The 19,862-nt window shown below is 41.4% G+C and overlaps 1 protein-coding gene across 3 annotated transcripts in view; it reads left to right on the forward strand.

The window, feature by feature from the left end:
- Positions 1–7,391, forward strand: part of HMG20A (high mobility group 20A) — a 30,937-nt gene extending 23,546 nt beyond the window's left edge. The window contains exons 4-10 of one of the 3 annotated variants that reach the window (XM_069981281.1): positions 350–491; positions 660–875; positions 2,503–2,635; positions 2,898–2,926; positions 6,288–6,363; positions 6,518–6,733; positions 6,998–7,391. In XM_069981281.1, coding sequence (XP_069837382.1) covers positions 350–491; positions 660–875; positions 2,503–2,635; positions 2,898–2,926; positions 6,288–6,363; positions 6,518–6,733; positions 6,998–7,134 — 949 coding nt within the window. In that variant the 3' untranslated portion in view covers positions 7,135–7,391. Of the gene's footprint in view, positions 1–349; positions 492–659; positions 876–2,502; positions 2,636–2,894; positions 2,927–6,287; positions 6,364–6,517; positions 6,734–6,997 lie in introns of all 3 variants that reach the window. The other 2 variants (XM_069981273.1, XM_069981290.1) reach the window with 2 other exon arrangements.
- The last annotated feature ends 12,471 nt before the right edge of the window (positions 7,392–19,862 follow it).

The raw sequence follows: 19,862 nt of genomic DNA on the forward strand, positions 1-19,862 counted from the left end.
TTTTATTCCAAGCTGTTTTCTGCAACTTGGTAAACACTTACCACATTCATATACTTGAAAGTATTCTTTCTGGACATAGTATATTCACAGCAACGTTAGATGAACACAAAAGCATCTGGTCTTCCACCTCCCTTCTACTATCCGTTTTTGTATTCGCACTGCATTCATGTTCTTTTTACTAGGCTAGCACTTCTCAAAGTTTAGAGCACATGTTACTGGTGAAATGTGTGTACCTGCAAGTACCAGGCATCAATCGTTGTGATCAGTAGAGTATACTTTTGGTGCTGTTCTGTTCTAATAATTAAAACTGTGGCAAACTCATAAGAAAGTAATATATTCTGTCTGTCAGGACCCAAAATACGGATTCCTCAACGAATCATGGGGAAACGCATGCCCCTAACTCTCAAAAAGAAGACCTAGATAACCAGATCCAGCAACAAAGTGTGGAGCAACAATTATTAGACAGTGGAGAACTGAGGCAAGAGGAAGAGGTGAGAGGGGTAAAATTGTGAATAAATCTTTAAAAAACAAAGCTGAAATGAAATTTAGATTTAGCAATTGTTAGTAACCTCCATAGTAAAGGTAAATTGTATTGTAGTAAACATAAGGGAAGCATAAAAGTAAGTAATGCTGCATATACCTTCCCTCTACTTTGGTAGCAACCAAGACCTCGACGTGGAGGATGGACTAAGGGACGTAAGCGGAAAAGAAGCCCACGTGACAACAATGCTCCTAAAGCGCCACTAACTGGATATGTACGCTTCATGAATGAGAGAAGGGAGCAACTAAGAACAGATCGTCCAGATGTCCCATTTCCAGAAATTACCAGGATTGTGGCTAGTGAATGGAGCAAGTTGCCCGTGGAAGAGAAACAGGTGATCTCATTTTATAGTCAACCATAATCTTGTCATTCTTCAATGCCAGATCAAGGAAAGTGTACAAAAGCTTAATACCAATAAAGAGCACATTATGGGTTAATGGTAAACCATAAACACCTAACAAAGTTTAAGATCACTATTATAAGTACTTGATTAAAGGAGGCAAATGGCCATAGTAGAAAAGCAAGTCCCACACTTAGGTGACCATCTTTTACCATAACCGAGAGCCCTTACGAAGATCTGCTTTTGCTCTGGAACATTTGACTCAATAAGTCGGCTGTTTACCAGCAGTTTCTGCTACAGTCCTGAAGCCTGTGTAGTAAAACTGCAAGTTTCCGATGACCCATGCTGTTCTGATTTCTGTCAAGTACAGTGTTGTCAGAGACCTTGGATAGCTACAAATAACTAGAATATATTAGGGGAAATTGAAATTGTTATTTATTTATTAATTTATTTCATTTTTTTTCTTTTAATTTGATGATTTGTATCCAGACAAAATCTAAACTAGAAATGTTAAGAGTCTTCTTAGAGGACAACATTTGGCTTCAGTCTTTGGGTGATCATATCCTAGCTAAGTAGATATCAAAGAGATTTTTCCCCAATATTCCCAATCAAGTCATGAGCCTGCTCATATGCCTTTGCTTAAAGGGTACCTTTTATGTAAACAAACTACTGACATGTCATAGCGACATGTCAGAGGTTTGTGTTGGTCGGGGTCCAGGTGCTTAGAACCCCACCACTCGTTAGAATTAAGGGGCAGGCATGCGCAGCAGCACATGCTTTGCCTTTTCATCTCCGTCTCACTGCTAAACGGAATTATAATGGAGCCCTATCCTATGGAACTTCCGGTACAGTGATTACCAGAAGTTTCATAGGGCTCTATTATAATTCCATTGACTGCTACTTTAGCAGTGAGCTGGAGATGAAGAGCACACGCTGATGAGCTCATCTGTCCCTTCTTTTTAACGATCGTCGAGAGTCTCAGCACCCGGACCCCAACCCTTTAATGATCAGTGAAGTCATCTGGAATGAAGGAGACGAAGTGTGCAGTTTTCTCCTCCATGGTGCTCGAGGCGACCAGACCATGCAGGGAATTGCAGTTTGGTCCATTTACTTGAATGGGGTCACATTGTGGTTTTTCAGGTGGGCTTTCCAGGGGAAAATAATAAAAGGGACCCAGTGACATAATGCTGGCAAAAATAAAAAATATAAATCATGTATTTTATGCAAGAGTATATTGCAACACACTGGAATGGTAAGTGTTCTAAGGGAAATGTATTTACAGTCTCACGTCTCATTTTTGGCTTTGTCTGTTTGCTGTTTTTCACTTTATATCATGGTAATATATAAATTTGCTCTTCTTAGCTAGTCCCCCCCCCCTCCTCCCATGATTACGGTATTTATTTTAAAAATCCTATAATACTTAAAATTAGTAATTGTTTATTGCCATTCATTATTCATCACCTTATCTGTATCTGGTCTTTCCATCTGCATTCTGTCGTCAGTCTCTCTCCTTAACCCCTACTTCACCTCCTTTTTTTTTTTTAATACACTTTTCTGTCTGCCCTATCCCCCGTATACTCTCTCCGCCTCCACCAGCACTGAGCTATGTGTGTTGTTCTAGCGTTACCTGGATGAAGCGGAAAGAGACAAGGAACGTTATACAAAGGAACTGCAGCAGTATCAGAAAACAGATGCCTACCGATCTTACAGCCGCAAGGCACAGAGTCGTCAGAAGGGGAGGCAGCAGAGGCAGGGTGAGGTGTGGTGAGAAAGAAGTTGGGGCTGGAGCAAACACAGATGTGGGAAGGGTTTGTATGTCTGCAAGGCAGGGGAGTGAAGAAAGGCAGATGGCTCTGGTGAAGGGTGATAGTGGGTGTGTGTCTAGTTTGACATGGAGCTCATTTTATGAGATGGATAGTCAATTTTAGGATTGTCAGTTGGGTTCACTATATGTTACATGGCTCAAGAGAGAATTTCCCTTACGAAGATCATGATTCCTCTCTCTATTTTTAGAAGGACCCCGTACAATCTCCAGTGACCCAGAGGTGAGGATTCTTCTCCTTAATAAGCCCCCTTATCCTATACGACTGTGATTTTCTGATTGACTTAACATTAACATGCAGAAAGTCCTTTTTTCTGGGTTGGGCTTCTAGTCCAAAGGTTACAGTACACAAAGAGACTAAGCAGACTACTCAAAACTGGTTTCTGCATCTAAAGGTAACATATTATGTATAAGGAATCATCATAAGAACAAGAAACAAGATGGAAAAATACTAAAAAAATGGATAAAGTCATGTAAATGCCTTAAAGGAAAACTGACAGCATGGATATGCATATATCAGCTAAGGATTGCATACATACCTTTAGCAATGCTGTGTGATTCCACGTCTTCAATAAAAAAAAATTCTTTATTTTCAGGTGGGTCTGTGATGCTGTTTACGCCTGTCCAGCTCTCCGGCCACTGCTGTATCTTCAGGCTGCCGATCACCCTTCTCGAGAATGATTGACAGTAAGCTCATGTTGAAATCCCGCTGAGCCGCAGATGAAGTGTCTGTCAATCTATCTGGGGGAGGAAGCGGGGCAGTAGCCAGAGAGCAGGGCAGGCGTGGATATTGTCACAGAAACGCCTCTGTGACACTCAACCTGAAATAAGGCAAGTTTTTACTGAAGATGCTGGATCACGCAGCTTTGCTAAAGGTATATATGCAATCCTCATGTTATAAGCGTCTGGAGTCTGGCACCACGGATATATGCATATCCATGCTACCAGTTTCAATTTAAAGTCAAATAGATTGTAAAGTAGATTGACTGGTGGGCTGGGATAGCACAGGCGTGGTCGAATATAAAGCAGTATAAACATCACTTTTAATTCTGTAGATAAAAAAATTTGGCCCAGAAGATAAATGGTACCCCGTCATTGGGTTAAATAATAGGAACATTGTGCCCAGTTACCATGGTAATATACCATTACAGTAAAAATAAGAAAAGATGAAAGCTCAGTCATAGTGTCACAGATGTTAACAATATTTGACATATGTAATGCTGACTTTTAACAGTTTACATATGGAATGAATTTACCCAAAAAGATATACATTTGTAAATCCATAGGATCACTCTTGTTGTCTACAGCTACCGTTATCACCTATGTTATAGTCCAGAACTGAAATATTTTAGCGTTGTCCATTTGCTCATTGCCTACTTTAAAAGCTATAGTGTTTGCAGGGGAGAATCATACCTAAGCTAATAATGATCATTGGGCAGACAGTTCTCTCTCCCAGTCCCCCCATACACATGAACATTCAGCACTGCCCGAAGTTCCTGTGTCCTCTATCAGGAGGCGAGAAGTAAGCCACAGCCAGGAAGCTCTGGCAGGGGCTTATGTCTCTAACAAAAAGAGGTAGGGCAGTGAAATTCCATTACGCTGACCCCCATCTTTGGGGACCCCATGCGCCCTTATACTGATGGCTGAACCTGCCACCAGTGCCGGGTTCAGATGACATTGGGAACCTTTAGGCTGTGTCCTCATACACTGTCACTAGAAGGCCTAGAGCTGTGAAGATTGCCTAAATAGTCTCAGTGATCAAATTCCCAGGGCTGACAAGGACAAGACGTGGGGATTCCTTTTGTGTGCACAGAAGTCGCACGAATTGCTTATCTGACTGGGCGCTAGCAGGTAGGGTAGCTCTATCTTACAGTGGTCCCTTAGCAGGTTATCACATGGTTACAGTGTATATATCTGGATGGGAAAAAAGGCACATATAACTACATGGACCATTAAAATCAAACAACTTTCCTTGGGAAGTTCCTTGTTTGCTAGAACAGTAGATAGGCAGGTAAAGTCTGTGAAAGTTGCTCCTTGTTCTCTACTTAAGCTCTGGAATATTTAGAGTTGGACCCCCCTTGTGGTTGTCCTGATCTGGTGACTTGTGTTCATGGAAGTGTCCTATTTGCCAGACACTCTACAGATTTTCAGCTTAAAGGGGTTTTCCACCCTGAGTATGTTTTAAAAATTGTGCTAATGCAGATAGGGGAGCCCATAACAGAGTCTCGCTGTGCCTCTGTAATGGAACTGCATGCTGGCCATTCACTAGTACACTGCTGCATCCTCTGATTGGCTGGCGGCCATATCTCTCACTGACCTTTAGCCAGGAAGTGTGGCGCAGGGCTCCATTATAGAGAAACGAGGTAGGCAAGTATGGCACTAATACTGGAAGTGGGAAACCCCTTTAATTATTAGCAATGTGTTACACAATAGCAATTTGCCTGTTTTAAATTGTTTAGTGCATTTCTGAGTTATAATGTGCTGTAATTTAGAATCTGCACTCGACTGTTGACACCTTAGGTAGCTGTCAGTTAAACATCATACACATGCATGAGTTCTCTTTTGAGAATGAGCAATAAGCAGCGTCCATACCACTTGGTCATGTTGAAGTCCATCATGCCTAGTCTGGGTTTTTCTCACGATGCCATCAGATTCCAGACACCTGCATAAGCCTTAGGCTAGATTCACACCACGCTTTGTGTCTACGAGGCACATCAGGATACATCAGAAAACTGTCAAAATGATAAGTATCCTTGCTCTGATTGCCACAACCCTATTCAGTTCAATAGCCCAAGCATAGTCAGCAAGTTTAGGTCATTTTCTGAGTGTGTATGAGTTCTGTATATGAGCACACTTCTTAGAGACCGAATACTGATATTCTCTGAAAATGACCCAAATCTAGCCACTAGCTGACTATGCTTGGGCCTTTGAAGTGAACGGGGCCTATGCCATTTGAGCAGGGATACATGGGATATAGGCATGTAATTTTAACAGTTTCCCAACAAAATTTGTGGTGTGAGCCTTCAATGGTCTGATGATACTATGGGTTGGACCGACGACCATCTAATGCAGGGGGCACAAGCCTGTGGCCTTCCAGATGTTACAAAACTACTATTGCCATAATGCCTGGTCACCCTTTAGTTGTGCAGCTCTGTCCTTATGCATAAGATCACATTTTTGTTTTATACATAAAGCAGACTCTAAACTTAAATTTCCATTTTTATGGCATTATTCTCTCGTTTTCTTTATGTATTTCACAATTCTGTCCAATTAAGGATTTAATTTCCAAGATTTCCCTGTAGTTGCTCTGTTCAGCATTCCTGTTACACAATTTCATTTCTCAGCTTTTGCCATATTGTTTCCTTCCAATAACCCCCCTTTTTGGCTAAACATAATGTAGTTATTGCATTCATAGTGTGTACAGTCCTATATTCCTCACTTTTCACTACCCTTTTTATCATGTCTGTTGCCTCTCTGTTCTATAGCAGATTTTTCTCCCCCTGGTGCTTTGTTTACCACCTCCATTCTTAGCTCGCCGCCTCACACGCAGTTCTCTCCATCATTTTATTCTCATGTGCTTTCAGAAAGAAGTGATTCTGAAGGAAAGACCAGTGTTTGATATTCCAATCTTCACAGAGGAATTTCTGAATCACAGCAAAGGTACGCTTCCCAGGTCGAGATGCCAGAAGGTTTTGAGTCAGGGTGATTGATAAAGTTTTTTCTGACAGAAGACATGGTAATTCTGTTATGGTAAAGCGGGATACCCATGTTATTTGTGTTCTTACTCTATTGCCATCCATCATTCCTCCTTCAGCACGGGAAGCAGAGCTGAGACAACTCAGGAAATCAAACATGGAGTTTGAAGAGCGAAATGCAGCTTTACAGAAACATGTGGAAAGCATGCGATCTGCAGTTCAGAGACTAGAGGCTGAGCTCAACCAAGAACAGGGGAGAAACACTCTGCTTCAGCAACACTTACAAAATGTCCGCCAGGCACTTACACATTGCCTGTGTGCTATCCCTATTCCAGGTATAGTCATTCATTCATTTATTTATGTTCCTCACTGTGTTTCTCTGGAAGCTATACTTTACATCACACATTATGTACATTCATCTAGGTGGAAATGTAATCTTGGCTACAGAAAAACCAATAATCCCGATTTAGACTAAATGTTACAGTAAATGAAGAAGAGGATGGACATAAAATGGGTCATAGAAACCTATTTAATACACTGTATATAAATGGCAAAATGTCTCTGTCCTCAAGCTTATTGCCTGTCCCTCCTTTGCCCAGGTACTAATGAGATTCCTACCCTGGAGACTATTGATTCTTATATGAGTCGCCTTCAAAGTGCTGTGCTGACGCATCCCAAGGAGAGCGAGGCGCTAATCTCTGGTGTCCGAGAAGTGTTAAGTCAGCTGGAAGGTTGAAGAGGAATCTCGCACTCCTGACACAATGAGGACCTTATACTTTTGACCTCTTTTGCAGAAAGAAGGCTACTAAGTTGTACAAAACATCTAGGAGATTAGTGGACTTGAGCCAACACTTTTTTTTTTTTTTTTTTTTTACCCATTTTGCTGCTTGTGCTTTGCAGCACTGCGTGCAGGATGTGAATAAGTAATGATTACTGTTCCAGCTTGGTCTATGCTGTTAACACCATTCTAAGTAAACATCTTTTTTAATGGAAAACAAACGTGGCGTATTATGCATTCTTTATTTGTAACATTTTTTTGGTTCTTTCAGTTTTCATTTTTCTGATGGTAGAATCATGCAGGGCATTGTATTTTCAAAATGTTTAAAACTGAATATGTAATTCAGTGGTATTGTTTAAATGGGGTTATCTAGGATTAGAAATACTCATACTTTATTGCAGAAACAACACCACCCATGTCCCCATATTGTGTGTTGTATTACAGCTAATTCACTTCAAAGGGACGAAGATGCAAAACCACACCAAGACTTGAGAAAAAGCGCAATTCTGTTTGTGAAAGTAAATAGGAATAAAAGGAAAAAATTTACAGCACACTGCAGGTTGCACGCTACATGTGCATGTTTTTCTAAGGACCTATTCACACGTTCCATGAATACAGTCTGTGAACAGAAGATTTACAAACACTATTTATGATCTGCACGGCTGTGTCAGTACAGTACTGCGAAGATTTAAACACTTGTGGTGTCCCCAGCATCATAACAATTTTTTTTATAATTGATCTTTATTTTTTTCATCAAGTTAAAGGGGTAGTGCGGCGCTAAGAAATTATTCACAAAATAACACACATTACAAAGTTATACAACTTTTTAATGTATGCTATGTATGTGAATGGCCCTCTTCCCCGTGTTCCCCGACCCCCGCTCGTGGACCCGGAAGTGTAGTGCATTATACATGCCTGATACCTGTCGACCCCCGTCCGCCGTCTTCTGACAGTGTGACAGTGATGTAATCTTCGGGAGCCGGCCGACCCGCTCCTGTCGTCCATCATGGGGAAGGGGGCCATTCACATACATAACATACATTACAAAGTTGTATAACTTTGTAACGTGTGTTATTTTGTGAATAATTTCTTAGCGCCGCACTACCCCTTTAATAGAATTACAGCTTTTCCATTACGTATCTAATATTCCATCCTATACATAAAAATTCACATAATTTATCTACTCCTACCCCCTACAATACCCCCCCTCCCCCTCGGGCTATGGCAAAAAAAAAAAAAAATTATGATGCACGATGACTGGAGGTTCGTATATGCAAACCGTTTGTGCACGGACCATATTCACGGCCTGTGTAAATGCGCCGTAAGCCTTGATAACCCCCTTTAAATCATGCATCATATGATTCTATTATCTTCTTGCTAAAATTAGGACAGTTTAACTACTTGAACTGGCTACTAGGGATGGTCCGAACCATAGCCATAAGCTGTATCCCAGTTTTCCAGGCGGTCCTCCTGCTGTATCTGCCCGCTGCACGGAGCGGGCAGACAGCGGGAATCTGATGCCGAGCATTCAGGTTCATACGAACAGTTTCGGACCATCCCTACTGGCTACATCCACATGTTGTAGGTGACAGAAGTGACCCCCCCCAACGTACCTGTCACAGTAGACCGTGTGAGCCATATGCGCGTGTATATATATATATATATATATATATATATATATATATATATTAATATATAATATATGTGTGTGTTTTAGGATATATTCACTCATAAAATATATGCTGTAGATTTTATGCTGTCTATATTATAAATCTGCAGTGCATACAATACATGTGAACGTTCCTTTAACAGTGTTGCCTGCAGCAACCCTTTGGAGCCTGTTGATTTGACCTTTAACTCATTACAATGAGGACATCTATTATCAAATAGTCCCAAAGAGGGCTAAAAAAGTATATAAGTTTAATTATACTGACTAACATCTTGTAATAGGTCTGTTATAGTACTGATACAGACGCATGGCACAGTTTGCCATCTGTCTGAGTCTCTTAAACGACCACTGTCAGTTGAACTTTCCCTTTCTTCTTTTTTTTTTTTTTTTTCCCTCTATAAACCTAATGATAGAAGTGTTTATGAAGGCGTCGTCCTTATTTCTGGAGAAATCCCATCTTTGGGGCATTCTTCCCTTTAATTATCAGCCTGAGAGTTAGTTAAACCAGTCAGCGGCAGATCAATAGCACTCGTCATTCCTTGCTAACAAGGTTAGACCTACCATATAATGAACTCCTTTAAAACCATCCTAAATAGACAGGGGAGCCCATGTCACCCTGGCAATTAATAACTAAGCTTTTAATCACTTTGTTAATTGACAATGCTTTTGTGCTATGAGAGCTAGCTCATACTATCTCCAGCCCACTCCCGCCATAGGCAGCCACAATACTGAGAGACGTATACAGTGTTTATGTGAACTATATGTTTCTACATATGTCAGTATGTGTTAAGGTGTGTAGACTTAGATTCTTTGCAGTTGTTACTACAATGGACATTTTGTCATTATTTGAGTATCGGAGAGATTGTTTTCATGTTCCTTATTACAGTGTAAGCTGTCATAGAACTGACGCACATAGCTGTGCAAACAGGCAACGTATACAGATAACTGTGTCAGACATGCTGTTATGCTAAAATAGCTTGAAGCTGCAAATCCTATCAGCACTCTGTGGTTAATGAATTCACCTCCATGCCAATACCTATTAAGTTGTTTTTCTGAGAATCAACCATTCCTACGGCTGCATTCTCTCTGGAGTAACACACATTTCATGATCGTTGCACTTGTATTTCCATATTATGCAGATGGTTGCACGTTTCTTTATTTTGAAATCATACAATTCTTTATAAAATTCTGTTGTGAAGGTGGCTATATGAGTTATTCACTAATACATTATGTATGAAGATCTCTGGCCAGAGCTGGAAGATATTAGTGGGGTTATCTATCTTTATTACCTGCCCCCCAGTCACTATGGATTTGCACACTTCTGTCCTTCAGGGACACGTCTAGTGGTGTCATATTCTACGTATTTGGCCATCTAACAACCTTGACATTGCAGTGGTCACTGAATACACATAAAAGATTTGTAGTAGGAGAGGAAACCACTGCCTGTTTGTATATACAGCATATACATGTTACAACATATGTGCAGTAACATGTTTTTTAACACCTGTAAAATAGAAAATAGTACTAGATACTCAGAGCTTGATATGCTATTTATAGCATATGGACACAAAAGTAGTGTCAGCTACGTTTTTGTGTCCGGAAAAAAAAAAAACGGATCTGATTTATTTTTTTTTTACAATGGAAAAACGGATGCACACAAATGCATCCGTTTTTTGCAAAAAAAAAAAAAAAAACGGATTGCAAAAACGCAGTGTGAACCTAGCCTCATGATGATTCTTCTCACGATTGGCATGCAGTCACTCCTGCCACCAAAAGTTCTGGTAACTATGGATATGACCACACAAGATTAGTTCCCTGCACGAGACCTATTTCTGATCCATTAGGACCGTCTTTATCAGAATAGTCAACTATTTTAAACAACTTGCCTCCTTTTGATATGTAATTAACATATTTGTACTTTTTTTTTTTTTTTTTTTACGCCATTTGGGATATTTATGGCATATCCACAGGATATACAAGTAAGTGTTTTCAAGATGCAGGTCGAACATCAAGGGCCTACACCTGTGTTTAAGATTGGAGATGGTTAGGAACCCGAAACTTTTTGGGCTTTTATAATCACAGCTCTGGTAAAATAAGGGAGGAGCTGTGATTGGTTGCTGTGGGTGGGCAATTTACAACAGTGTATATTTTACACACTATTTGGGTGTCGTGTTTTTTTTTTTTTGTTTAGAACCCCTTTAATGAAAAAGGTACAGGCTTCTTCAATAAAATCAGTGTACATAGTTTTTTTGCTTCATGGCAGGGATGTACTATTTAGCATGCCGCAGCCTCCTGGGAAGCTTGAAGAGATATGTATGTATATTTCCCTTACACGTCCATCAGCCGGCCGATGATTTTTAATCAGGACCAAAAGACACGATTAGCCGGTGATTGTTGTCTTTATTACACAGAGCGATAATCTACTGAATTGGCCTGATTCGGCAGATTATTGCTACGTGTAATAGGCCCTAACAATGTATTTAAATGGCCGCAGAAATAATACTTTGATCATGCAGCAGAGGCACTGCAAGTGCTGTGTACAAGGGCCCTTTAAAAAAAATTTTTCTCTAGTTCTTTCAGATTTATAATCATGTGAAAAGAGCTTTATGGCGTCTTGGCTAGAAACAGGCTGGAGTAGTATGTTAACCACCTCTCTTCCTCTGGTACAGGGACTAAAACACTCTTTTGGATCAAAGAAGATACCTCTAGGGAAAAAAAGTGCTTTTGTTTTCCTGGGATCTAATCTACAATCAGAATTTACTTGGAGGTGAGCAGGCTGAAAGCTTTCTCTCATGTTTAACAGCCATAAAGTTAAGGAAATTGTTTGCCACTCCTTCAAAAAAATAAAAGAAGGTGACCCCTACCTCGTGCCTGGTGTCATAATGATTTTTCTTTTTTGCGTCAGAGGGATTGTTACAGACATCAGACAAGAAACTGTTGCTGAATTTACAGTTTCTGTTCCCTTTTAGAGCCTTAGTTTGTCTGGTCCAAGAGGGAAAGGGAGAGTCCTGGGAAAGGTAGATGCTGGAAACACCTTCTCCATAAAGGCTCTTCTCCATAGCTCTTCTGGCCAGAATAAGGGTCTTTTCCATGGGCCAGTTATCCGCAGGAGCGTTGCTAGAAATGCTTTGCTTGATAATTGGCCTGTGTAAAAGTGACAGCCAAGGTGTGGTAAAACACGTTCATACCACCTTCACTGCTGTGGGATCCAGCATCCTCACTCCGGCTGCCGCTGTATCTTCCGGCCACTGTCTCCACTGGGGTGGCATAATGATACAGCCGATGGGTCAAAGAGCGGAATTGGAGAGCAGGATGCCAGATCACACAGCAGCGCTGATGGCATGTATGCCTGTGTGATCTGGAAACTGACAGCACAGATCATTCCTAACAAAGGATCAAATTACTGCCTCTCTCTTGTTATATGTCGAGTTTTTGAGCCAGGCAGGTAGGAAACATATATTGTAAGTCCTTCTTTTATGTCTCCCCTCTAGGGTGGGTTCACACTATGGAATTCTCGTGGATAAACTCAGCGGAATTCCGCAGTATGTCCGCGTGCCTTTCCGCTGGCTACATAGACCCCATTCTATGGGCCAGCGTATTCTGCTATCCGCTGAAAGAACTGACATGTCACTTCTTTCAGCGGAATACGCCGGCCCATAAAATGGTGTCTATGGAGCCGGTGGAAAGGCACGTGGACAGCCGACAGAATTTTGCTGAGTTTATCCGCGAGAATTCAGTAGTGTGAACCCACCCTTACTTAGAGGGCACTTCTGGTTTTGGCTCAAAAACTGCAGTGGTAGTTAATAAATAAACTGTGTGTAACACCAGCCTTACAGAAATCCATGTGTTTGCCCCCCCCCAAAAAAAAAAAACAAAAAACTCTATAGGAATGTGTGGAGGGGATTTCCATTCACTGGAATTCCAACAAATTTTCTTTTTGGGAACATCCTCTAGGTTATGTCTACATGTGATGTTTTCACTTAATAATAGAAATATAGAAATGTCCTCTTCCAAATATGTGAAAAACCACAGAAAATCATACCCTTAGCGACATTGGCAGATTTAAGGCTATGTTCACATTATGTAAGAGACCAGCCTTTCCGTGACCCCGGCCGGGTCACGGAACAGTGGGTCTCTGGCCGGATCATCTCGGCCGGTACTTAAGTTGATCTTTCGGCCACAGAGCTCTGATGCGGGCGCATCAGCGTGCGCCTGCATCAGAGCTTCCCATAGCCCACAGTGAAGCGAGCGTCCGGAGCCGCTCGCTTTACTGTGTGAACAGACAGGTCTTTCTGCGGCCGGAATTCACTGAATTCCGGCCGCAAAAAACTGACATGTCAGTGTTTTGCGGCGACGTAAGGGATCCCGGCCGGAGCGCACACGATGTGTGTACGCTCCGGCCGGGATCCCATAGAACAACAGGCATTGTTCCACCGCGGTAAAAGTACGGCCGTTGTTGCCATCGGCAACAACGGCTGTACTTTTACGTAGTGTGAACATAGCCCTAAAGTGTACTTTAGATTTTTTTTTTTTAAATCAACAGGTGTCAGAAAATTATACAGTTTTTTAAGTTACTTCTATTTAGTAATCTCAAACCCTCTAGTACTCTTCAGCTGCTGTATGCCCTACAAGAAGTGGAGTTTTCTTTACAATCTCCCAGCTACCTCTGTCTTATGGCCACCTATGACAGGAACTGTCTAGAGCAGTAGCAAATCGCCACAGAAAGCTTCTGCGCTGAACAGTTTCTGACCTAGACAAAGGTGGCAGTAGAGAGCTCTGTGACAAGCTGGAAAGAAAACATCACTATACAGCAACAGATGACACCATGTCTGGACTCCCCTTTAAGATTAATTTTTACTTTGTTTTTCCCAGGGCCCCATGCAAGCATAACAACCATATGCCAGAGCCTCTGTGGCGGCATAAGAAGTTCTCTGGGGCTTAGTATTACAAAGATACTTTGAGGGACAATGCCTCCATTACATAACATTACATAAAGAACTTATTTTCTTTTTGCAGGAGACATACAGAAGAACTGTGAGGCACTATACATCTCATAGTTGCCCATCTATATCTGCTTACAACATGGAGTGATAATTTGGCCAAGCATATAAGGCTGTAAATGTTTATTTCCTGTAGATTTTGACTAAAAAGGGACAAAAATCCAAGAAAAAAAACATATTAGCAAATATGTTGCTACCAAACCACTGCTGAGAAAGCATTTCCCACATCTAGCAGTAAGCATTCATCTAGAGAAGTACATGTTACTGTAAGGTCCACTGGCGCCATGCTTTCCACCTCTCCAGTCCAACACTGCTTCCCAATGAACAAGCTAGAGACTGACAATTCCACTCACCCCCTCCTACCTATTACACCTCAGCACTCACCTTGTAGTAATGGTTGAAAAGTGTTGCATTTCATATTTCAGCCACCAGGTTGCGCCTTGTTAATGTTCATCCACTGGGAAATAAGCTGCATATGGCCCACAGAAATAAAACACATAGGTTATTAGGGTATGTAGGAGATGTGTAACAGAAGTGCAAGCAATATACCCAGCCAATACTGCTTAGCTGAGAAAACCGCACTAGTAATTTCCTTTTTCACATGTGTTTTTAATTCTACTAGGATAGAGCTGTAATAATAAGCACCTTGCACTACTAACATTACAATTGTCTGCTGCATTGTGTGCATGGATGTTTTTGTTTTAATACACAACAATGTTAAATCTGCCTGCTGTAATGACATCCCGATACTCACAGGGAAGGCTATGCAGTTCTATAGCCTAGAGACAGTACCTGCTATGCCTGCAGGTGCAATGCTATTAAATGCAGCCATTTTTTTTGTTGCCAGCAGCTATGAAGGAGGAATCTTATTACATATTGCTCAACTTCAGCACAGACATATATATATATATTTTTTTGCGAATGACTTACATTCACATATAATTTTTTTTTTGTGTAAATTTTTCCTTAGATATGTTATATCCACTGTGTGGCAGCATATTACCTGAGGAAGAAAAATGCACATACATTGCCATATGTGTGGATGTTTTATTCTTCAATGAAAATGTTAGGAATAATAAACACACTAAGGATATCCTCACTGAAAATACGCCATGGAATACAGAAATCCAGGACACGCTGTCAGATTTGTGCTGCTGTGTGTTTCACTCTCTGTTGTTATGGATTATGCCATTGTTTCGGATGCAGATGGCTAACATGGATCATGTATCGATGACTGTTTAAAATCTGCAGTGGAAAAAATGTGCCTCACTGCTCAATGTGAACTATGCTGTGTATTCTGATACAAAATATATGTACAAAATATTCCCTGTAAAGATATCCTTTAGATCTTGTTCAGACTTACCATCTTCACACACTGTAAAATAAAGGTAAAACCGTATTTTTAATATAAGATTGCACTCACTTGAAGTCAATGGGAAATTGGCCAGCATTGCAAACCCCAAAGAAAGCACTATAATTGATTCCAACCATCCAAATAATGAACACACTTATTATTTACCAACTGCTTTTGCAAACTACGACTGTATTTTTTTTCCATCTGTTCAGCCATATTACAGCCATATTTAGCTTTTATTTTACTGTGTGTGAACCCAGCCATAAAGTGTCCCTGTCATTATAACTTTAAAATCAACCAGCAGTATATGGTGAATAAAGCAAAATTGCAATATACATTCATTATTTTTTTTATCATCATGCTGTAAAACAAAGTTATACTTACTTGCATCCAGGTCCAGTCCCCTGAAGGCAGTTTTTTAGTCTTTTGCTGGTTAAAAAAAAAAAAAGAAAAGAATGAAGACATGAAGTCTGACCTCTACAGAGAGTCACAGCTTAATGTGTCTGTCAATCCCATGACTGCCTTTTCTCTGCGAGCACAGATGACCTGGGAAACACTGGACTTCCTGTGTTTAGACTCTTTGGCTCAGTTCACACTGAGCAAAAACGGTGAAATTCCGCGGCGGAGCTCTCCGCCACGGAGTCCCGTCGTGCTCAGTGTCCTGCAGTAAGTGAATGGAAGGGCACGCACACGTCCGCTCCCGCCACTCTCCGCTCAAAGAATTGACATGTCACTTTTTTGAGCGAAGAGGGAAAGAAGTGGACACACGTCCTCCCATTCACTCACTGCAGGACACTGAGCACGACGGGATTTCGCAGTAGAGAGCTCCGCTGTGGAATTCCTCCGTATTTGCTCAGTGTGAACTGGGCCTTTGAATAAAAAAAAAAAAAAAGAGCTAGAACAAAGGAAGTGCCATGTTTTCCATGTTAACTAATATATATATATAATGAATGTATATTGCAAACTTTCTTTATATAACATCTACTTTTGATATAGATTTTAAAAGTTGTAATGACAGTGACACTTTAAAGTGTTAGAATTTGACAAACAAATGCCAGCATCTACTAAAACATATGTGGCTTTACTTTTTGGATCTAAAATCTAACAAATTTACAGGAATTTTGTTTTTAAACATGGCCGGAAATATATTAGCAAGTGGATCCTGAGAATTTCTGATGGATTTTATGACCAGGAAATAAAACCAAGAATGTTTTACTGGATGTTGGAATCTGTATGCCATTCTAGAAAGTGGTATCCACACCTCTATGCCTTGAAATATACCATGAGAGGCCACTGCCGGATTACAGATAAATTCCACGCTGCTGGTGGGACTTTGGGTCTCCAAGGCATTGACTATGCATGAGACCATAATGTGTGTGAGCCCCATTGGGGTTTATCAGCATGGAGACCTGAAATTCTGCCGGCAACGTGGAATTCACCACTGATCAGGCAGTTGCCCTTCATGGCAGGTATACTTTGAGACTACTGTATCCAGTCCAAGCAATCCATCTGTAAGACAACTTGAGACGCGCTGTTAATTTGCTAGATCGGTGCTCGCTTACAGAGCCAATTACACATCTTAATAATTGTGTGGCCAGGGCCACAACAACAATTTCTTGGATTGTTTGTGCAGCCCTTTGCCTTCAGCCACACATATCCAATTACATGGAGAAATGTACAGTCGACTGCAAATTATCTTTTGATAGATTTAAAGTGAGAGATCAGATGACATTTATGTCAGAGCAGTTCCTGTGCAGTTTTAAAGTAGTGCTCTGTCCCATAAGGCCTTTAAAGCACTGCCCCGCCCCCGAGCACCGATACAGCTCCACTTGATTATCATTAGAAAGGGCAGGTGGGTCAGTCTGGGGTGGATTGCCGCTCTGGGGACAGGACAGAACACTATATTAAAACTGCACAGGAACGTCACTGTGATGAAAGTAAGAGACATACCTTCCTCCACAATAAACCCCAAAAGAGAATGTGGGCACCACCAATATAGGCCTGAGTGCTAAACCAATGCATATAAATAGTACAACAACATTTAAAAAAAGAAGAAAAGCATATTCAAAAAGAAGGTAGCACTTCAAAAACAATATTTAATAAATACAATAACACATACAAAAATGCAAAGAAGTACAGGAGCGTAAAAGTAGACAAGCCCCAGATACCACCCTATAGTAAAACCATTAAAATGTCAAACATGGGTCCCGCTAGCGTCCTAGCTGGGACCTATCTACCAACCTGCCCCTAGACCACAACACATGGTCAAAAGCAACAATAGTATCCCATAGCTGATCTATAACCTATAAATTATACAGTGTGCAGGCAAAAAATAAAGATGGAAAAATTATGAATAGATTAGCAGGTAAGAGTCGTCTAACCTGCTGATAGTTCCTCTTTAAGTCTTTCTGGATAAGTTATCTCTTCCACTATTTTTGTAGCCCGTCTTTGGACCCATTCTATTTTATCAATATCTTTTTGTACGTTAGATCTCCAGAAGTGGGCACATGGATCAGAGGCACAATTCCCTTAAAACTTAAGATTAAATAAATGACAAAGAAAGTGAGTGGCTTAAACAGGCTGCAGTGTTTATTGAGGGTTAACTTCTGTTTGGCAATAACATAAATCATCAAGAACTTTGAACCAATTTATTAATTAACCAAAAAATCCAAACCTAGGACCATGTTTGCCCAGCCTGCCTGGACAACTAAACTCCCCACTAATAAACATCTGCGACAAGGGAGGGAGGGTGGGCGCTGGCTACCTAGCTCGCGCCGTGGATCAGGAGGCAGCTCACTTCCAGTATCAGGTTTAAGTAGTCTTCGTGCCACGGGCCGTCCTGTCCAATCAATAGCGTGCCCTGGAGGAAGGTATTTCCCTGCAGCTGTAATGGCTTACAATTAGATACAAGGGGGAGGGGGAAGAAAGGAGCACAGCTGCAGTGTAGCAAGACTATGTGCTTTGATCCCGTGCATCCCCATGCCCTATGCTGGCTGGGGGGCCCTAAACAGTATTCCAGATTTCACTACTAAGTTATGTGTCTAAACTAGGAAACATACATGACAGGCTAAGGGCCCTATTCCACCAACAGATCTGACGACAGATTATCTGCCAAAGATTTGAAGCCAAACCCAGGAGTGGATTTGAAAAGAGGAGAAATCCAGTCTTTCCTTTATGACCTGTTCTCTGTTTATAGTCTGTTCCTGGGTTTGGCTTCAAATCTTTGGCAGATAATCTGTCGTCAGATCTGTTGGTGGAATAGGGCCTTAAGTCTGCTCTGGGCGTCAGCCGGGGGCCAGACCGAGCCTCACTGAGCCTGCAGGAGAAGAGGGGGAGAACAGGGGAGCGAGTTATCAGGTGAGTTGTGTTTTTTTTCCTTTATTTTTACCTGCTTTGCACAGACGGGGCAAAATAAGGGGTATAACATGGGGCCATCTATAAGGGCATAACGTGGGGGCCATCTATAAGGGGGACTACACGGGGGGCGTATACAATAGGGCATACACAGAGGGATGCATGTACTATAGTGTACTACACAGAGGAGATATATACTATAAGGGCGATTACATAGAATCAGCCTACCCACTAATTAACGGAGTAAAGGGGGAACACAAATGTGCAGTTTGTAGAGAGATGAGGATGGTGCCAGGGTGAGGAGCTTAATATGTTTGGCCGATTCTGTGTATTCGTGGTTTAGAGAAGTTTTCATAATGGCCCAGGGCAGATGGAGAAGAAAATGAAAAGGGTTCAGAAAAGACGTCCCCTGTGAGTCACTTAATATAACTGCACTGTAATTTATATGGTGTATAGAACCTGTGTAGAGCTGGGTCAGCCTCTATATGACTGGATGAGGTGATTTGTTTACAGTGGATGTTATTTAGAAGCAGCGGTGGTGTTAAGGCCCTATTCCACGGAACGGTTATCGGTCGTTATGGCCAATAATTGTCCCGTGGAATAGGAGGCAACGATCAGCCGACATCAGCCGTATATGTCGGCTGATCGTTGAAGTTGATTGTCTTGAAAAGACAAACGACTTATATAGCAGTGATATGCTGCCGTCACTCTGTGAAATAGGAGCGGCGGCAGCAGACCACCACTACAGCCAATGGGCTGGCCGGACAATCAGCGATCACCCAGGCAGCCCCCCCACCGCAGCTTCCCCCGGCTCTCCCCAGACTCACCCACTTGCTGCTGTATGGAATAGCAGCGGCAGCGAGCGGGCAACGAGGAGCAAACGAGCGCTGACAGCGCTCGTTTGCTTCTCACAGTCGGGCCGTGTAATAGGGGGTTTGGTCAGGATGCGGTGGTGTTAGTCAGAATGTGGTGGTATTAGTACACGGTGGTATTAATCAGTATGGGGTGGTAATATTTGTTACTTGTAATCTGGTACTGTGTTTTATTTTAGTATTCTGGATTTGATCAGTAACAATATGTTGGTAATATTTTCCATTTGTATACTGGTATTATTTGCAATATTGGTCTCAGTATACAGGATTTGGTTAGTAACAGTATAGCATTATATATAACAGTATATATATCAGCCCTTGATACATGCATTTTTGAGCCACCAAGAGACTCGCATAAAAATTTGCAACAATTTCATGCCTGACCTTAAAGGGGTTATCCAGCGCTACAAAAACATGGCCACTTTCCGCCTACTGTT

This window comes from Dendropsophus ebraccatus, chromosome 1 (genome assembly GCF_027789765.1).
Source record: "Dendropsophus ebraccatus isolate aDenEbr1 chromosome 1, aDenEbr1.pat, whole genome shotgun sequence".
Taxonomy (NCBI): domain Eukaryota; kingdom Metazoa; phylum Chordata; class Amphibia; order Anura; family Hylidae; genus Dendropsophus; species Dendropsophus ebraccatus.